We start from the raw sequence: 19,477 nt of genomic DNA on the forward strand, positions 1-19,477 counted from the left end.
CGAGTGCATCCAGCCATATAGAGGAAACTGGAGACTGAGCGTGCTTAGGATCATCGTAGCATGCCATCAAACAGGTTGCAACTCCATAATACATACAGAAACATTGTGACTCTCACCAACATTACCTATGGGAGATGAACTGCTTTCAAAGAATACATTCATGGACTGGTCTGTTTTTTTTTTTCTAGCCTGCACACACTTACTTTTGCCTCGTCACCAACAGCGGGAGAGACTGATTAGAAAATAAGAACACGTTAAAACACCAGTGTGTAGGATTTAGTGACATCGAAACATTTTATTCTCAGATCACCCCCGATGGATGATTTGCATTTAAATCACTGAATTAACAGATGTCCCCCCCAGTGTTAATCCACCGTCTGGGAAATTCTGCGTCATGAAAACCATTCAGATGTCAGCAAGGTCACACACCTGTAGGCTGTCAAGTCTATGCCAAAATCATGGTAACCATAACAAATTGTTATGTTAATACTTTCCCTTTACCTTTTTCAGTGGACCCGGTTGAGTAATAATGAAAATATAGTGAAGTGGGGTTATGTTTCATGATAATTTAATTATAAAGTGGGTCTGTTACATTTCACAGCGAAGACAACTTTTGTCTTAAGTGAAAAGAACACTCCTCAGCTGTTTGTAAAAACTGATATAATGCTTTGTAATGCAATAATGTTGTCCCATGTATCTGGAAAAATACACCTGAATGATCATTAGTACTAAGAAATGGAATAATTTGTATGGTAGAAAAGGATTACAAAAAAACATTTTTAATATTATATCATCAAAAGTTGAAGACCAAGAAAGTTCTTTCGTGGCAGAGGAAAATGTCCTTGTGTTCACTTTGAACTGTGGAATCCAAGTGAACTTTCTTTACTTTCTTTTTTTTCACTTCTTCTCTCAAACTAGCATTTCCAAGGTGAGAAATAAACTCTCACACTCAAATTGATGATTGAGGTCCTCAAACTTTTTCACAAATTTAAAATCATCAGCCATTCAAACAAAGGGGTCGTATAACTGTTCTCTCCTGTGATGCAGCAACTATAAAGTCTGCGGGCCTGTCTGACTGTTACAGGTCATGTGATGTTAAGTGCTCACCCTTGGGTGCCAGGTCACGTCTAGACCTGGTGTTGCCCTTTGACGGACAGCATGTGACCGCAATTATTGCTCACAAAAAAAAGCACTGTTAATATTTCGCCCCAAGCCGTGACACAATTATATGATTAATCCCCTTCTTGTGTGATATTGACATTAAGGTGAAAAAAAAAAAAATCAGAGATGTGTCTTTGCTGTTTTGCCATTTCCTTGTTTTGTTAGGTGGTGTGCCATTAGACTCTATGGGAGGAACACACAGACCTTTTATATCTGGGTTTATACGGAGGGCAGAAGAGAATATCCTATAGCAACAAATGTCTGTTGGGCTCAACATAAAGTGAGGCTATGGACTGATTGACTCGGTGGTGTGTCACAGCGCTTGTGGCCCTGACAATGATGGTGATGATGATGATAAGGAGGATGAGGAGGAGGAGGACAATGATGATGAAGCAGAAAGTAGAGAGCGCGATGCCCCCTGACAGGCCACATTTTTTTATTTTTTTTGAACACGTATTATTGTAAAGCCATCATAGCAGAAACGGTTGTGTGGTGCCTTGGACGTGCTGCATGTCTGCTTTTGTCCTACGGACACCACGGCGGTGACAGCATCGGGTCTACTCCTTTAAATGAGCCTTTGCGCATAGCCTTCGAATCACCACAACTGCATCAGTGCTGGCTGGGGTTGCCTAGCAACTGGACAGCACAGAGATCCCTGAAGAAAACCTCCTCCTCGGTATAAAACACAGGGCTCGTGTGATTCTTGAATTGTGTGACGTGCAGGTGTTTTGCAATATTCCAGTAAGGATGCTCATGGTTTACAAGGAAAAGCAATCAAATATGTGTTTACACTTTATCTTTTGACATTAGAGACGGATAAAATATTGTGCGTAAAATGCGTGCGTAAAAAAGATGTGCCAAAGTGGATGAAAACGCACCGACACACACACTAGCAGCATGCTAATGTGTGTGTTCATGGAGAGTAGACACACAAGTGAGCGCATGGACAAGCTGTCGCTAAGGAATTCACCTTAGGTGTCCCCCCCCCCACCCCCCCACCCCCACCACCACCACTACCCCGTCTCCCCCAAAACTGAACATCCGCCTATTTTAATTCCCACTAACAATCAGAAAGGGGGGGAAAAACAGGAGTAGGAGGAGAGAAATAGAGAGAGAGAGAGAGAGAGAGAGAGAGAGAGATTCCCCCGATCATGTCTCTTTGGACAATGTTCGGAGCAGCGGAGGAGCGGAGAGCATTAAACGCCCTTTAGATGCCGGACAGCGCATGCAGGCGCGTGGACCCCTCCAGACGGGCTTAGCATCTCTGATATGAAACCTGTGATACATGCGTCCTGCGTATCAGAGGGGGCCATCCATATTTCTTTGGCATCTCGTTTTTGTTCCTCTCTCTCCACCAGAGGAGTGATATAGCCTGCGCTGACGTCTGCATCAGATATTACCCAGTGCTTTTTTCAATGTGCATTTTCCCCTCAGTGACTTTGCGCTGATCTACATCATCATCATCAGCAGCGGCGGCAGCAAGCAAGCAAGCAGCAGCATCGGTGGAGGTGGGGGGAGAAGAAGAGGAAAACAAAGGCAGAAGGGAAGGAAGATTTCATTTTTCTTTTTTTCTTTTTAAACCCACCGCTCCCCTTCTTCTTCTTCTTCTTCTTCTTCAGCCGACCAGCGTTCCCAGTTCAGACACGTATCTGTGAACGGCATCACGTTGTGGAACAGACTGGCGCCGCGGCACCGCTGGAACCATGCCTCTCCTGCAGATTTGGACCGGCAAATTTCACCCGCCGATCTGATCCACCGGGAGGCTGCTGCTCACTCACTCATTCATGCTCGTGTTTTCTTTTTCAAAGGAGAGAGAAGACTTGTCATCACTTTTTAAAACTATTGTGCGAGCTGCTTTTTTTCCCTCTCTGAGCAAGATGTCTGATCTCCTGGTGTTGGTCGAGGGGCTCTGTGACCTGCACGGATTTCCATAGCTGGGGAAAAAACAGCGGGGGACAGTTCACCAGAATATTTCTTTTTTCTTTTATAACAAAATAAAACAGATACATCCAGCAGCGTATTTCAATGAAGACACCGCATGCGTATAGAAGTAGGGTAGTTGGACATTATTTTAAACAGGCAATTATCCTTTTTTTTTGATTGCCAGTTTTTACTTTGGGAGGAACCACGGGACTGGTTGGATTATAGAAACTATATCTGAAGGATTAGTGGAGATGTTGGGTCGTCAAGAAGATCAATTATGTGGAATTTTCTCTGCTCTGGCGGCTTTGTCCTTCGTTTGCTTTGTTCAAAGGTAAGAAAACGTCGCTGGGAGGAGAAATGGAGAAAAACCTGTCACACCAGTAGACGTGATTACCGCTCAATGAGAGGCTGAGATCGGGCAAATCGCATTAACGGGGTACCCGGGCCTTCTTATTAGGGGCATCACGGCCGATATATGCCCCATTAGACCGAGCTGTTGCGCGCGCGAGCGTAAAAACATGCGCGTGCACGGCTTTGAGCCCTATTGTGAATCGTAACCCACTCGCGATATCAAAATGCATGCGTGTAGTGGTCAGTGAGATCCTGCTTAGATGACAGCCCCCAGACAGGCGGCATGACGAGATGATTGAATCAATCATTCGATTATCGATTGACGAAGCAGCGATGTGTGTCTGCACGGGGCTGGAGCCAACCCACATATGTTCCATCACGTGTAAACTGCACAGTAATAATCATCTCTATGTAATCCAGGGGCGGACTGGCCATCGGGAATACCGGGGACATCCCCGGTGGGCCGATGGCCGAAAATATAAATCCAACGGCCCATCACTATGATGTACCGGCCCACGCCTATCATCGCATCAGCCCTACAATGGTTGAAACAGCGGCACAAGCGTAATTTTCTCCAAGAGCTATACCTATCTATTCGCACTGACTGGTTTTATACTGCTACTCGCAATCGGTCTTCACACTCATGGTGACTATTTTTCGATTTTTTTTTAAGTGTCTTTTAATATGTGTTTTACAGACTTCGGAAGTCCAAAGTAAGAAAAGATCTCCACCTTATTAATAAACACCTCTAAATTGGTTCTTACACAGCCGAAGTGTAGAGAATTTGGATTTGCATACATACACGCAACGCGGCACCCAGTTATACGCATGCGCACAACCCATGAGGCCCAGGTGGGCCGCGCGCCGTGTATTGAGTGGGCCGGTCTGACAGAAACTCCCGGGCCACTTTTTTCCCCCAGTCCGCCCCTGATGTAATCATCTCGACTGCCCGTTCTATAGATTAACCAAATAAAATGATCAAAATCAAAAAATCCTCCCAGCATGCCACCATCATCTTATCCTCATCATCATCATCATCGTCAACATCATCATCACCACCACCATCATCATCATCATCATCAGACAGGCTGGGTATCAACATGTAACCTTTTCACTAAGTAAGCTCTCTCTCCGCACAGGCCCCTGTGATGTTTACAGTGTGATTTACAGCACGAGCCTTTGTGATCATCATCACAGCCCCAATCTCCTGATCAATCCCTTTTATTGTTTGCCTGATGAAGCCACTGATAACCGTCTGAATGCCCCAGTGGCCTGCTCATCCCCGCCTGCAGTAACCTACAGCATCAGTGATGAGACTCAAGTGCTCGCCGAGGACTGGGTCGCACTCTATTTTTTTGACATTTCGAACCCATTCCCATACCCCCTTCCCCAATAACAGATCAGAGACGAGGGGGTGTAATCTCGGGGTGCGTTTCAGGTGTCAGTGGTGTTCTCTCGTAATGACGCTCTCAGGTGTCAGGCCCACAAGTCCTATAGCGCTGGCCGGCTTGATGAACAGCTGCACGGCCTGCGAGCTAATTGAACAGAGCTTCCCTGGCCGAGCCGAGGGCTAGTGCTCCCATCAGGGGAGCAATTTTAACCCTGTTCTTCCCCCTTACCCTCATCCCACACCCTCCCTGTATCTAGGAACCTCAGCTGTGGAGCTGCACCCGGTCAGGTGACGCAGGTCATGGCACCGATGTTATAGGCGCCAGTCAGACTATTGAGGGCTATGCGCTCCTCCTGGGGATAGTCTGTCTCCGCGCTCAGACCGGCGAGGGCCTCCGCTGTGACCCTGAGCTTATTTAAATATATGCACGTGTCAGGGGGTCGACATCTATAATAAGCTGGACAGGTGTATTATCATTAAACCCCCTCGATTGATTATCTGGATGTACCGTAGGTGGGGCCACGTGAGGAAAATGTATATTTTTAAACCTTTTTCATGGCAACACAAGAGTCAGTGTGTTTTTAAGACGATGTCCAATACGAACTAAACATGTGCTATCGTTGTCAGGTGGGGAAAAAAACATAGAGTGCAAGATTGAAACTGAAGCTGACAAAGGCTTGGAGTGAGATATGTCAAATTGGTTGTTTTACATGAACTGGAAAGCGTGGAGGCACATGTCCTCTTCCCCTTTGTCAGAGCCTCACCATGTTGACTTAAGGGCTTCCTCTGCAATGTGCCATACTAGTGTTCTTTCAGGCATTAATCATTACAGTAGGTGTGCAGGAGAGAAAACAAAATGACTATGTGTTTAAAATGGCTCTTTACACTTGTGCTTTCCGCCCCCAGCTCCTCCCCTGCAGGCTCCGGAATGTCTCTGGCCAAGGCCACCGTGGACAAATTGCTGAAGGGATATGACATCCGTTTGAGGCCTGATTTCGGAGGTATGTGTTGTGAGCGCATCTGTCATTTTGTGTGCGTGTGTGTGTGTGTGTGTGTGGGGGGGGGGGTCTCGAGCGCTGTTGTCGAGTGCGTTTACAAGTCAAGGTTTGTTCACAACGAAACAGTATTTATGAGTCACTCCCCCTGGAATCTGTCGAAGAGTTTTCCGGTGGAAAAATATTGGGAGTAGGTTTGAAGTTATTGTTACCGGGTCCTTACCATGCGTCTCTTCACATGTTGGAGATGGCTGCTCCTCGAGAATCAGGAAGAGAAGAGCAGTCAAACATTCAAATTGGAGGCTCTGATTGTATTGATTTTCAGAAAAGGGAGTGGATTTTTGCCCCATTAACTTTTATTGGAAATTGTGCATCTTTTACATCCGCTCATTAGATTACTGGTATTTTGATAATTGCAAAAATGAAAAAAAAAAAAAAGGAAGGCGTGGGGGAGACGTCATTAGTTTATATCATCTGGGTTGATTGTTTTACTGACGCTAGTCACTAGGGACCAATTATGTGCTATATATATATGCACTGGTTTCGATAGGGCTTTTTCAAATTTCTCTAAAAAAATTAATTTACCGGCAACTTTAGCTTTTGCTTTTCCTGACATTTTGATTTGTGGATTACGAGTACACATCCAGCATTACGTCCCGCAACAACCAGGTACTGGGCATAATATTAGTGAACAAAGACATCATGCTGTAATTTTCATGCTGTGGATGTTCGTCCTTTCCGTCTCCTCTTACATACTTGATCAGATCTGGGCTCAAACATGAGATGTTCAGTTTCCAATCAGTTACGTTTTTTTAAATAGTTACCTCTCCTTGCAACTTAGTTTTAGAGTTTGCTTTCTGATCCTCCGCACGCTCACAAGCCCCGTGGCAGGCTTCTGGATGCTCTGCAAGTCAGAGAATAGTACACTTTATATGAGGCCTCTGAAGGAGGCCTGAGCTAATATTACTTGTTACAGTGAGCGGCTCAGCTGACGTGCTGAATATCAACCAGTTTGACATAAATAAAGACATTTTTTAATCTTGAATCATGCAAGTGATTTTATTGAAAATAATAGGTTTCATTTAATCACAATACATATTCAGCAGAATAGAAATATAAAAATGGTTACGACTTACGTACTTACAGGGATACTGATGTTAAATCTAACATTGGGAAAAAAATGTTGTATAACTGTACAACATATAGGATCAGTAAAAATCGGATAATTCCATTTTATGGGCTTGATTTACAGCCTCTGAGGTTTGACCTGTGCAAGGCCACTCAGTGATAACGTCATAACAGTGACTGACAACCAGAGCGACGGCTCTAATCCAGTGCTGTACACAAGGTTGTACCTATTAATTTCAGCCCCAGCTTTATTGTTCCTGTTTTGGACGTGCGTTCAAAATCTTTGCACTCAGAAGACCTTATGGTCACATATATAGTTGCTGCCTGGAAAAGAAGAACAAAGGAGGCTTTTCGCTACAGAGGCACGTCAACGGAGGGTGATGTTAATTTCACAAGAGTAAACAACAGAATAAAGTGTTGCCATTTAAATTTGCTCCTGCTGTTGTACTGCATGGTCAAAAATTGACAGTATTTGCAAATAAACCGACAAGCGGAAAATCCCCATGCTGGCAAATTAACGAGTCTCCCTTTGTTTTGCCACGATTACATAAAATCTAAAAATTGCTCAATATGTGGTTTGAGAAACATTTGTCTTGATTAAATGTAAAGACTAGCAAATACAATTCAACTTATTGTGACAATAAACGGGAATGAATGGTTAATAGGGATGATGCAGCATGACTCACTTCCAAAATATCTGAATATGCTGTGCAGCCGGGTTATGTGTCCACAGCTTGGACAACGTTAAACAAAATCATTCTGTTATTACTTGTTGCATCAAGAACTTCACCCGTCTTTATTCTCACTAGCACTTCGCATTATCTCTGCTAAATAACACGATATGTTTAAATATGTATTGTGCGGTTTCAGTTCTTAATGCAGAATACATACATTTACAATGTGTAGACATAATCTGATCACTATTAAAACCGACAGATTTAAAGTAAACATTGCTTATAAACCAGTGTCTTTGTAAATCGTCTGCAGGCAGCAGCCTGTCAGTCCTGACTCTTCAATATTCTTGATGAGGATGAGAGCAAGCATTGAAAAACATATAGCAGGTGCGCCTCCTCATATAACCCTCCACTGGTTGGATGCTCTGCCAAAAAAAGATGCTCTGATGGAGGCTGATGTGTCAAAACATGTTAGCTTGACTTTTGCCATTGTAAAAAAAATAGGTTGTGGTTGAGGTTACCTCGTCGTTCTGTGTTTTGGAGTGCTGCCATTCCAGAGTCGTTTCAAGATTCAGTGGGAGGAAATGAGAAAAAGCAGAGGAATGTCTGACGAGGTGGCGGCTCGGTGTGTAGAGATCGATTGAATGTTGCTGTTCTGTCTGTCTGACTGTCACGGCGATTACTTGGGTTGTTTTAATCCATTTCAGATTAAACTTGGTTAAACTGGTTGGGAACAGGTACAGGACCTGTGCTATCGATTCTCTTTCAAATCTGTCAAAGTTCAAGGTCACATAATGGGATCAGAGCTTAAGTCTGATGCAAATAATTAGTTTACAATACAAGATATACATTTATGAAAGAAGATATACATCCGATTGTATTCATAAATAGTTACACATGTTCTTCGGTGACATTGAGCAATCTATAAGGTGTGAGTAATAAAGTGGGAAACTGGGAAATACAGGGAATTTGCATATTTATAATACCTTCAAAGATATATGTGCTGGAATGGTTGCGCAATGAGGCACATATGACAAATTAAGAGCTCATACAGTGTGGGAGTAGCATCGTGCTGAGTGCACCTATAGTTCACTGTGTTTCTGAAATGAGCTGTTTGTTTGCTGAAACAAGCCTAATGCTCAAACAGTGCTTTTGAACATTTCACATTGAAGACGTTTCTATTTACAGACTTGTCAAATGGAGAGACATCAGCTTGTAAGACTGGGTCTTGTCAAAAAGTATGAAATATAGCTCTAATGCTGAACAAACATGTAAACGTTGCAACATTATTTTTTTGCCCCATTAATGCAGCTTTTTGTAGCCCCAAATTCTGCAACTGTAAAATTGTTTGTATGTCTGTTTTGTGTTTTGAATTGTGCCTTAATTTAGAAAAAGGGATCCAAATAACTTGAAAGGGAGAAGGACAGTGCTTATAATGTTTTTATTTTTCAGTTTTATTGACTTCTCAAAGTGCTTTACACTCCAACTCACATTCCCCCAGTCACACACAAACACAAACACACACACACACACAAATTCATACAACGCCTCTATATAAATGCTCTTCATACACTGTCAGCTAAGCAGTCAGGGGCGATTTAGTTGAGTATCTTGCCTTCGAATTTGGGATGCAGACTAGGGGATTAGGGGATCGAACCAATGACATACTAGTTAGTGGATGACCCTATCTTAAATACTTTACTTTGCTTTGCAGTGTTACTGTACATATAATAACTCAGCAACAGAGAAAGATACAGTATCTTAAGTATCACATAAAACAACGAATGAGAAAAAAACAAATCGTCTACCTGTATCTCTTTAATTGCTGTAAATGTAGTTTTTTTATACCTGTTTTTTGATACATGTTGTATTAATATGTACAATGCTGTATAAGCCACTGTTGTGTAGCAGCCTTTGAATGAGTGGGTAGAGCAAGTTTTATAGAGTGAGTGTCCCAGGCAGAGAGTAGCTGTGCTTTACCCTCCGGCCAGAGAGCTGTAGTCCATCATGCCTTGATATTTCCTACATCAGTCAGCTACTTCTGGCGTGACACAACTGCTGACGACCTTCAGCTCTCGAGATTCAACAAAGAGGGTTTTAATTTACCACAATGCTGGACTCTGACTGTGCTCCCATAACCGCCCGGCCAGCGCCCCCCATTCGTCAGTGGTGTACACCAGTGGGGAAATCCTGTGGTTGAAATGGAATGGTGAGAAAAAGGTGGCCGCTAATGTGTGATGGCCTTACCATCAGTGTTTTGTAAAAAAAACAAATACAGAGAAACTTGTGGCTTTTTGAATTTTTTTCTCAATTAATGCAACAGAAATGAATGGTTGATCTGTTTTTTCCTCTTCCCTAGATTATAACCATGGGTTGAACAAGTTTCTCATGGTCAGTGAGCTGAATCATACAACACAACCCCCACATGACCTTAATGATGCAATACGTAAATATAGATTCAGCAAGGTAACCAGAGCATTGCAAAACTGGTTAAGAGAGGATTTTGTTTTAGGTTAGTTCCAACGTTTGCCCGGTTTTAATCGCTGCTGCTGTTCTTCGATTAGGTGTCATCACAGCGGATCATCACCTGCCTATTTGATTTGGATTTATACTGGATGTCTTTTGTGATGCAATCCGAGGTTTTGGAAGAAAGTGAGTGAACAATTCAACCGTAAATCACAAATCACATAATAGGCTACTCTGTACCTACAGTCATTTTTTATGTGGGAGTCGTTTAATATGAAAGTTTGAAATTTAAACGGATTCTACTGCTGTTTCTAATTCTCAATTAAATACCTAAAATGAAACATGTGCTGTGATAGGAGGAGAGAAACCTACCGTGACATGCTTCCAATAATTTCAGGTGGCCTGTGCCGAGTGAAAGATAAAATCAGAGCAACCAAAAGAGGCCACCTGTCTAAAGCCTCCTGTCTTTTTTGAGCTTCATTTTAATGCATTATTTCACGGGTAGTACTACCTACTTCACTTTGGGATGTAGTACTACAGCCGATGTGACGTTTGAGTGGAATTTAAACTGGCGATGGTCTTCAAGTCAACTCAGCTGCCCGTTAATTATGACGCCAACATTGAGATAGGCTATTACTGCAATGCTTCCTACAATGATGTCAATGCAGCTCTTTCAAAAAGGATGGCTGGCACGGAAAACCCATTAGGTCTGCCTCATGAGCTCTGTCAGAAACTGAACATGGTTAGACGGTGGATAGGGAAGAATTGTATCCGGTTTTTCCTCTGTTGCCACAAAAATGGTCTGAAAGATGTAAGAGACCAGAATGGTTTCACAGAAAAATAAAACGGTTTAATCCTGCTCTCAAGTGCAAATCATAGAAATTCTCCAGAACCACCTTTACATGCTTTGAAAGTGCTGAACTACCTCTGGACTGAGCTAGATTCTGCATCTTCCTTCATTAGGCAGATATTCCTCATCTGTAGGACTTGTAGCTGTTCACACAAAGTGGTTTGATGGCCCTGTGACAACAAGCTATAACATATCCATATTTCATTACAAACACTGACAGAGGGCGTAAGAAGGTGAAGGTCTTTCCAGGAGACAAGTGGCAGATAGTTCATGCTCATAAGAACTTTTATAAAATTCAACACCGATGCTTTCAGCCTCCAGCATCTGCCAGGATTTCTGTTACACTGGACATTCTACAGTGGTCTCACCTGTAAATCTCCTGCTGTTGAGTTAACCATGTCTCATACGTCTTTGACAACAACATTAGTTGGGAAAAGTAGCTTATTTGAAAAACAAAGGCGATAGAATCCTTAACCATTGGCAGAAGAGGAGTTTTCCTTTCTGTTTCCCCACAACCAATGATTCATGTTTGACGTCACAAACTTGCCAGAAACCAAGACTTTGGGAATGGCATGCATCTTGCATGATAGGTACGGGTAAGCTGTTAAACGCCCGAGAATCGATCGGCCAAAATACAGATGAAGCACAAATCAGCACCTTTACCAGGGTGGTTTGTTTCCATCACTGCTAATAGGAGCCGGAGCCAATAAAGAGCCATGTGTACTGCTGAGTCATTGGACTTGGGAGTGAATGCCGATTATATCTATTCCCATTACAAACAAGCGCTGGGTGTTCGTTGGTGTCAGTTGGTTTTCTAACCCTTGGAAAAGGGGCATTATTGTTAATTTATGTCTGGTGTTGGTTGGTGGCTTTTTCTGTCACAACAGATTCTCCCAGCACAACTTGTCATGTCCGGATAAATGGTCAGGTCCCCTCAGCGTCACCTTTCAACACTGGGTATCCATTTTGCATCATTTTTCAACATGCAGAGTCAAAGTATTTTTGGAGTGCCACATTTATTAATGATAGCAGAGTTGTGAGGTTGGGCTGGATGGTGGATGTAGAAACCACATTGGTGTCCCACCAGAGACCGGGGTTCAAAACCGGAGTTGTGTCTGTGGTCGGGCCTAGGCATCAAGAGCACTTGGTTATGGTTTGGGAAAAGTTGTGGTGTGTTTCAGCATAGATAAAGTACACTGTGATTTCAAAACCATAATGCTGCCACACCTCATGCCAGTAGAGTCTCAGCAGCGATATGCCTGCGATGTCATCATTAATGGGTTTTTTTCTGATAAGGACATATATTACTTAAATAGGGCTTTTGTGTTAGAAATATAAGTGTTTACTTTCCATGATCTCACATGAAGCTAGTTTGGCAGTATGTTACACAAACAAGTCCTCAACCTGCATAACCTTATAGATAATATATTATCTATGCTGGAGCCATTTGATGAATTTGCACCTGCTCCTATCAGAGAATATTCAGAGAATTTAATCACTGATCAATCTCAAACCAGAAGTCTTACAGATAATGGTCTGTACTTCAAAAGAACACAAAGGCAACAACCAGGTGCAAATATATCAGGTTCAAGGGAATATTTACAAGGATAACAAAGGCAATATGCAAAATGAAATAAATTAACCGTTGAGCCATTTATAAAAAGCAGATTGGGTTAGTACGTTTTTATGGTTAGGTGGCGTTATGGTTACAAGTCCTGTGGTCTTTAAATCCATTTATCCACCAAGGACAGTTTCATGACACGGGGAGAGGAATACACCATTTTGGCTTGTTTGTTATCAGAATAATTCCCATTTCTCCGTAACATGTCCCTAGTACATACATGATGCTCTGCTGAATGATGAGGTAGCTCACATGAAAGTGATGACCCATTAAATGTAGCTGGATCATTTAATTAGGTAGAGTAATGAAGTTTATGACTTGGCTAAATCAGTTTCACTGGATGACCATTTAATTAATAATTATTCTCAATATATTTACCAATATCCTACTTAGAAGCAACAACTTTGATAGAGACGGATGTGCTGCTTTGGCATAATCACACCCGACACCAAACCTATTCCACTTTAAGTTGTATCTGCAACATAATATTTAAAGTTCTCTGCGTAAACAGAGAAACAGCTTATTAGCTGTCGCCCAGTCCACAAGTTTTTTTGCAGATTTCCAAAATCTCTGATGCTGTGTATCCATGTACAAAAGTAAAGATGTGTATTTGGGAAACTATCACATGTCAACTTACCTTCCTCATGCCCACTGTTGCTTTGTGTAATGCATCAGAAACAACAACAATGGCGGCTCTATACCAGTTTCTGTATGTTTGGTTTGTGTGTACATTTGCAGCATTGCAGCATTGACATCTGCAGCAAGGATTTTTTGGCGGGAAGGGGAAATTATCTGTTCCAAAAAATATAAGCAGTAGTATATAAAAGGCATGTGTACTGGGAAGACTTTTTCCAGAATCAATAAATGCTGCCCATGATACAGATGCCAGTCACCAGATAGCCTGTTTGACACAACAGTGGTCACATGTTTTGTCAGTTACTGTAGATATGAATGATCAAATATGATCTAGATCTAAATGTGATCTAGTAAGGGATTATTTACTTGCCTGTACTGAGTAGGCAAGTAAATAAAACTTACTTGGACTGAGCTGAGTAGGGTTGTGCTGTAGGTCTGGAAAAAGGGAAGGGAGGTCTGACACCACTGGTGTCACCTTTACTGATCTGTACACGCAAACTGCAGACATGTTGAATAGTGAATCACCAGTGTGCAGTCTGGCTCAGGATTCTAGCCAAAACAAAAAATCTGAAAACAAATGTGATGTCCAGTGAGTTGGAAGAGATTAAAGGACCCAGCTCAGTCACCTCATTCACACATTTGTCCTTCTGGAGGACATATTTCAAATCAAGCTGTCATCATCACAGGGATAGGTTTTATGGTCTCAGCTTCCCCCACTAACAAAGCATGAAGGGTGACATATCACAAATGCTGTGAACATGCCAGTCTACCCGCTGAGCCCCCGAATGCAGGGACCACAAACGTGTTAAAATCGGCTTTGTGAACACTCTGCACTGCAGATTGTTATGAATACTTACACAATACATGTGCCGTGCTGGGAACTTTGTACGACACTTTTATGCCAGTAAATAGCACATGTTTGGATCCTAGCATTACAAAATATGTGTAATAATGGGTGGTAATGGAGAGAGCCGAGTTAAGTCCAGGCAAGCACTTCAAATTAGGACGCTTGGATGAGCTTGTAGGGATAGATAGAAACTTTTTTTTAATAACCAACCCAGTGTATATAATACTCTTAACTCAGACAAGGATTAATACACAATTGATGCACATCCAATGAAAAATGTACACAATTTGGAGAAACAGTTTATTAGTAATCTGAGTATTAGGGAGATGGATATTTTCCATTGCTGTAATTTTATAAGAATAATGTTGAAAAACTGAGTTTATACTCCAAAATCGTGAACCAATCTCATTTTTATTCTATGAAACTCTTTTGAATATACTTATGATAATGTGGTGCTGATGTGCCAAAATATAAAGTATTAGGTCTTTTGTGAAACATATTCAAATGTATTACTTAAAAAGATGCTCATTCCTCATTCTAAGGCAGGCGACAGGCTCACCTTTTGATGTTCCCCTTCTGAAATGACACATCTCTTAAAATGACTTTTTACACGTTGTTACAACTTTATTCTCCTAATCTCAGGAAAAGTTTGCAAAAGACTGTTTTTTGACAGGTATTTATTTTCAGAAGACAGATTGGAAGTGGACTGTAGTGATTTACTAGTTATTAATATGCAGTCAATGATAATGTTCTATACAGGAGGTTTTGTATATCATAGTGTTTTCACACACTGCAGTAGCTGCATCTGTATTGGATGGTCCGTTTCATGCTATTCAGCGTATTTGCAGTGGTTGTTGATTATCTCAGCATTTACTTTGTCTTTCTCTCCTTCCTACACTGCACATGGAGCATAATTTAGATTATCAGCACAAATACAGTTCTGTGATGCCTTCCTCAGCTACTCTCATTCCCTATTTTTTCCTTGTCTGATGTAATAAACAGTGATACGGGCTTAGTGTGTCTTAAATGGTATATTGTCAACTGTGCAGTGGGGAGAAAATGACTTTTGCTGAGCTCGCCGTATATGTACATAAACAGGACGGCAGAGAAACTGGAGAGCCTGGAAACTCTAAGAGAAGGTGCTGCACTGGGTAACCTTATGAAGTGTTGCCTATCGCTGTAGCTGGCCCTGCAGAAGCTAGAAACCCATGTGACTGTTCAGAATTGCGCGTGATAATCTCAGTGATTATTTTGGATAACTTCAAATGAGGTGCATGTGGATACAGAGGATGTTTCGCCACGTGCTGTAATGATGAACGTTCACCTCGGTAACCTTGTTTAGGGAGAGGACAGAGAGGAACACGTCCTTTCCTGGAACCGTAACGCCACAGCAATGTGACATTGCGGTTGTATCGGTCAACTAAGAATAAAACAAAAAAGATTGACGAGGTGAGTGTTAGAGTCCCTGATAGCTTTACTGGGGTTGATGGATAGATTCCTTTGTTTCACCCCTATTATTTTGGTCACAAAAGTTTAATGTAAATATCCTCTATGTCTCTGAAGTCTATTGATAGTTGTTGTAGATCAAGATCAGTTTTGGTTAAGGCTAAAAAAAGGAGCTCTTGGATTACGCAACTTCCCTCCTCTTGTATCTGTCATGCTAGATTGTACCCAACAGTAAAACTTAACTATGGGTCGTTAATAAGCTGCTTGCACAGGCAGCCATGAGCTCATCTCCTTGTGATGGTTTTGATAACATTACACTGTCAAAATACTGTGTTTGATTGTTTAGCCCCAAAAGACAAGTTAAACATGGCACTTTCCCTAAATAAATTTAAATTTTATGTTAAGTGATTATGTGAGGGGGAAAAGAAGTAATTTACCTTCAGAAAATTCTGATTAGGGGATTGACATTAATGCTGTGTGTTAGAATGAAGAACATAGGTTCCCACTGAGAAATGAACGAAAATCGGACATACCTAGAATGACACCAGAGTGGTATCTCCACCAAGATCCAACAGTCCCGTAATGAGACCACATTTAAATTCACTAGATTCATATTTTTACTCGGATCTGCAAATTGCCCACACCCATATGTATCAGTTCCCTAAAAGTCAAGTTTCAATCAATTATTCTTTGAGAAATCAAGGAAAATGTGAAATCTTGCTTACAAACAAACACGCGGACACGGATGAAAACATACATTTCTTTGTAATTAGGCAAGGCAAGTTTATTGTTTGTATTGCACCTTTCAACAACTTCAGAGAATATACTAAATATTGAAATGTCCATCTATATATATTGATAACCTCAGCTAATGTGCAGATAGTGGGGCAGTATGTCAAAAGTCATGGACCTCTTTCTTTTTTAAAGCCCAGTCATGGCCGGGCTGTGTATCCATCAACATGATCTATGAAGTAATATGTTGTGATCCGTCGATGATTCCAACCGAAGGAGCGTTACTCTACATTTTGCTGTTTAACAATGCTAACCACTAAAAACAACCAATCGGTGCCAGGACCACAGGAACGCGAGTCGGACTCTATCTGTACGGCAGCGTGTGGCCGTACCTGTAATCACCTGATCTCATGGCTACCGGCTGCATTCACGTTCACCAGTCTGATGCAGCTCGGTGCCAGCTCAGCCTGCAGCCATGTCATCAAAGGGTGGTCACCTGTCTCTGTCTGCCGTTTACACCGCCTGCGTTCAACTGATCTCATTTTCCATTGACCCAAATGAGTCCCAGCTGCGGCCTGATCTTGTTTGTAACGGAAAAGCGGTAAATGCAGCCGCGAAACTGCGGATCTGTTGCAGTGAGACCGGTGAGCAGAAGAGATACTTAATTGACCGAATATGAACGAGTGGGGGAGCATGTGAGCAAACGCAGGCGCCGCAGCACTCTATATCCCGTTTCCGATGTATTAGACTGTATGTAACGTAAGTGTGATTGATCCTATAATATCATTTGCGTCCTGTGAGATAACTGAGACTCTGTGCTGTACACGCGCCGCTCGTCTGCAGGCTGTTTGCGGAGCCCTCTTCCTCGCGCGGCACTTTTACCCTCTGTGAACATGACTGCTGATTGATGGGCGCGGGAGATCGGCTGCAGCCTGCGTTTGCCAGCCGCAGCTATTCAATGATATATGAAGGCAGTTCTATCAGGACCGGTGGACACTTTTGCAATACGGAGGACAATCTCTTAGTCCGTGTGCCGCCACATGTCAAATGGCGGGCTGCTTTGCATAGGGGCTGATAGTGCAGGCCGTCGTAATTCAGTCTCAAAGTAATGCCCATTCAGCACAAGCAGGAGTGCGTTGTCAGAATCCCGGGATGGATGTTGGAGCATGTACAAGTGATATCTATCCTGATGAAGAGAGAACGCCCAACGATTTATTACGGAGCGAACACAGGGAAAAATGCTCGAAGTGCACGCTTCACCCCCCTCCCCTCCTTTGCCTTCACTTAGATTTTCTATTTGAATTAAATGAGGTGTGCATGTAGGCAGACAGAGGCGGGGGCAAGGGTGCTGAGAGATAGCATGCAGCAGAAGGGACATACTTCATCTTCCCGTTCAAAGTGTTGTTTTCAGCAACTTTGAAATGAAGGAGAGAAATGCTGAGAGAATTGCAGCAGAATGCATCGCAGTGAACTGAAAAGCATAGGAGCCCCAGGTCAGATGCCGGTGAGGCGTACCGCACACAGGGCTTATTTCTTTCTCCCCCCCAATTTCTTCTCCTTCTCCTCTTAAACATCCCCAGTGTCTCACTTTTCTGAACCTGGGGTGATTGATGGGAGGCGTGTCCTTGACAGGGCCGGGAGGGGCTGGCCAAGGGCAAAATGCCGCGGCTAACCAATTGTTTCACATAGATAAACATGGAAAGAAATGTCATTTACAGAATCAGGAGATAGATGCGGCCAACCCTCGCTGCCGGGAGGTGGGCTGGAAAGCCCATCTCATTACCAAACACCAACAGTCAGCTATATGAAAACACGTTTCCACACAAAGACCATGTGATCATCATATGGGTCCAAAGAAAAAAAACTAAAACAAGTTGGTGTAGTGTAAGTATTATAACCAACAGTATGAGACTAACGATAAAACTAAGAAATGGATTGTAGGCTTACGCTGAAGGTATATTTTTAAAATCAGAGCAATTTTTTTGTATTATCTATTATTTTATTATAGTAACTGATCTTGAATATTATGTCTGCAAAAGCTGTAGCACAATCAGATGTCTCTCCATTAACAAGATTTTGCATATTAGGAAAAGATGCTTTCCGTCATTTAATACTTAAGTCTTGTCCAAAATATACAGTAACGTTTTAGTGGGTTTTTTTTACCTTGATAATTTAACCCAGTCTTTACAGACTTAAAAGTCTTTTCTGGAAGACATCCACAGATATCCATTTAAGTCAGACCAACGGTGGAGTCTATGTTCTAGTCAGCAGTTAGGTTACTCCTTGAGAACAGGTCACCATGACAACTGCACTTTGGCATATGTATAAGCCGTGATACGATCATGACACTGCACTCTGAGGTGATTTGGCTTAGAAAAACAACCTGAAAACCATTTTGTGTGTTTTTTATTACTTTCATGCAACTGTTGCATTTTCTCTAAAACTACAATAACTTAATAACTAACTGATTCAATTTCTTACCAACTTCATAACTGAACTTAGTGCAGGAACTCAGTAGTAAAGCTTCGGTCAAACTTTAGTTGTTTGTTTTAGAAGACACCTTCCATCATTTATCTTGTATAACCTTGTATTCAACATGCGACTGGAGAGAGCAAACAACAGGTTTGAAGAAAATGCCCCTTCCTCAAGGATCCCATCAGTTTCGGAGTTTCCGATCAGAGCTGCAGGAAAACTCTGCCAAAATGTATGTGACTCAAAGGCAAATGTGTGGGCAAATCTCTGAAAAGTGGGTTGTCGTAAACTCAACTCTGAAATAACATCCGCAATGTTTCTAAATAACAATTGACCCTTTCAAAACTCAAGTTTTAGAACTTAGTTTTTTCATCGTACGTTCACCAAACAGATGAGAGAAACTATGAAAAGAGTTCTGAAGGTTTTATAAAGGAAAAATCAAAGAACTTTTCTTTTCAGCCAAACAAAACAATTTTCAACTCTTCAAAACTTAGTTTAAATCATGCAAAACCTATTTATTGCATTAAAACATTTATTTCAGAATATAACCTCATACTTATCTCAGAGTACGGGTCAGGAACGGACCTATTAAACATCGGAGCAGATCTGGATCAGCTAATCCAGAATTCTTTATACTATCTTGGATTTTATGAGATACAGCATTTTTCAACATTGTCGTTGATTTCAAGGAGAATATGTGTGCATGGATTCCAATGTATCGTGCACTTATTATCTATTCCCGGTAACCACTGTACATTCCATTAACAGATGGTCTAGATGTTAAC

At 41.9% G+C, this 19,477-nt stretch overlaps 1 protein-coding gene across 1 annotated transcript in view; it reads left to right on the forward strand.

Moving 5' to 3' along the window:
* The first annotated feature begins 3,206 nt into the window (after window positions 1–3,206).
* gabrb4 (gamma-aminobutyric acid type A receptor subunit beta4) overlaps window positions 3,207–19,477 on the forward strand; it is a 57,556-nt gene continuing 41,285 nt past the window's right edge. The window contains exons 1-2 of the mRNA XM_062406106.1: window positions 3,207–3,415; window positions 5,732–5,826. Of these exons, the coding sequence (XP_062262090.1) occupies window positions 3,336–3,415; window positions 5,732–5,826 (175 nt within the window). The 5' untranslated portion in view covers window positions 3,207–3,335. The remainder of the gene's footprint in view (window positions 3,416–5,731; window positions 5,827–19,477) is intronic.

The sequence above is a fragment of the Platichthys flesus genome, chromosome 15, assembly GCF_949316205.1.
Source record: "Platichthys flesus chromosome 15, fPlaFle2.1, whole genome shotgun sequence".
Taxonomy (NCBI): Eukaryota; Metazoa; Chordata; class Actinopteri; order Pleuronectiformes; family Pleuronectidae; genus Platichthys; species Platichthys flesus.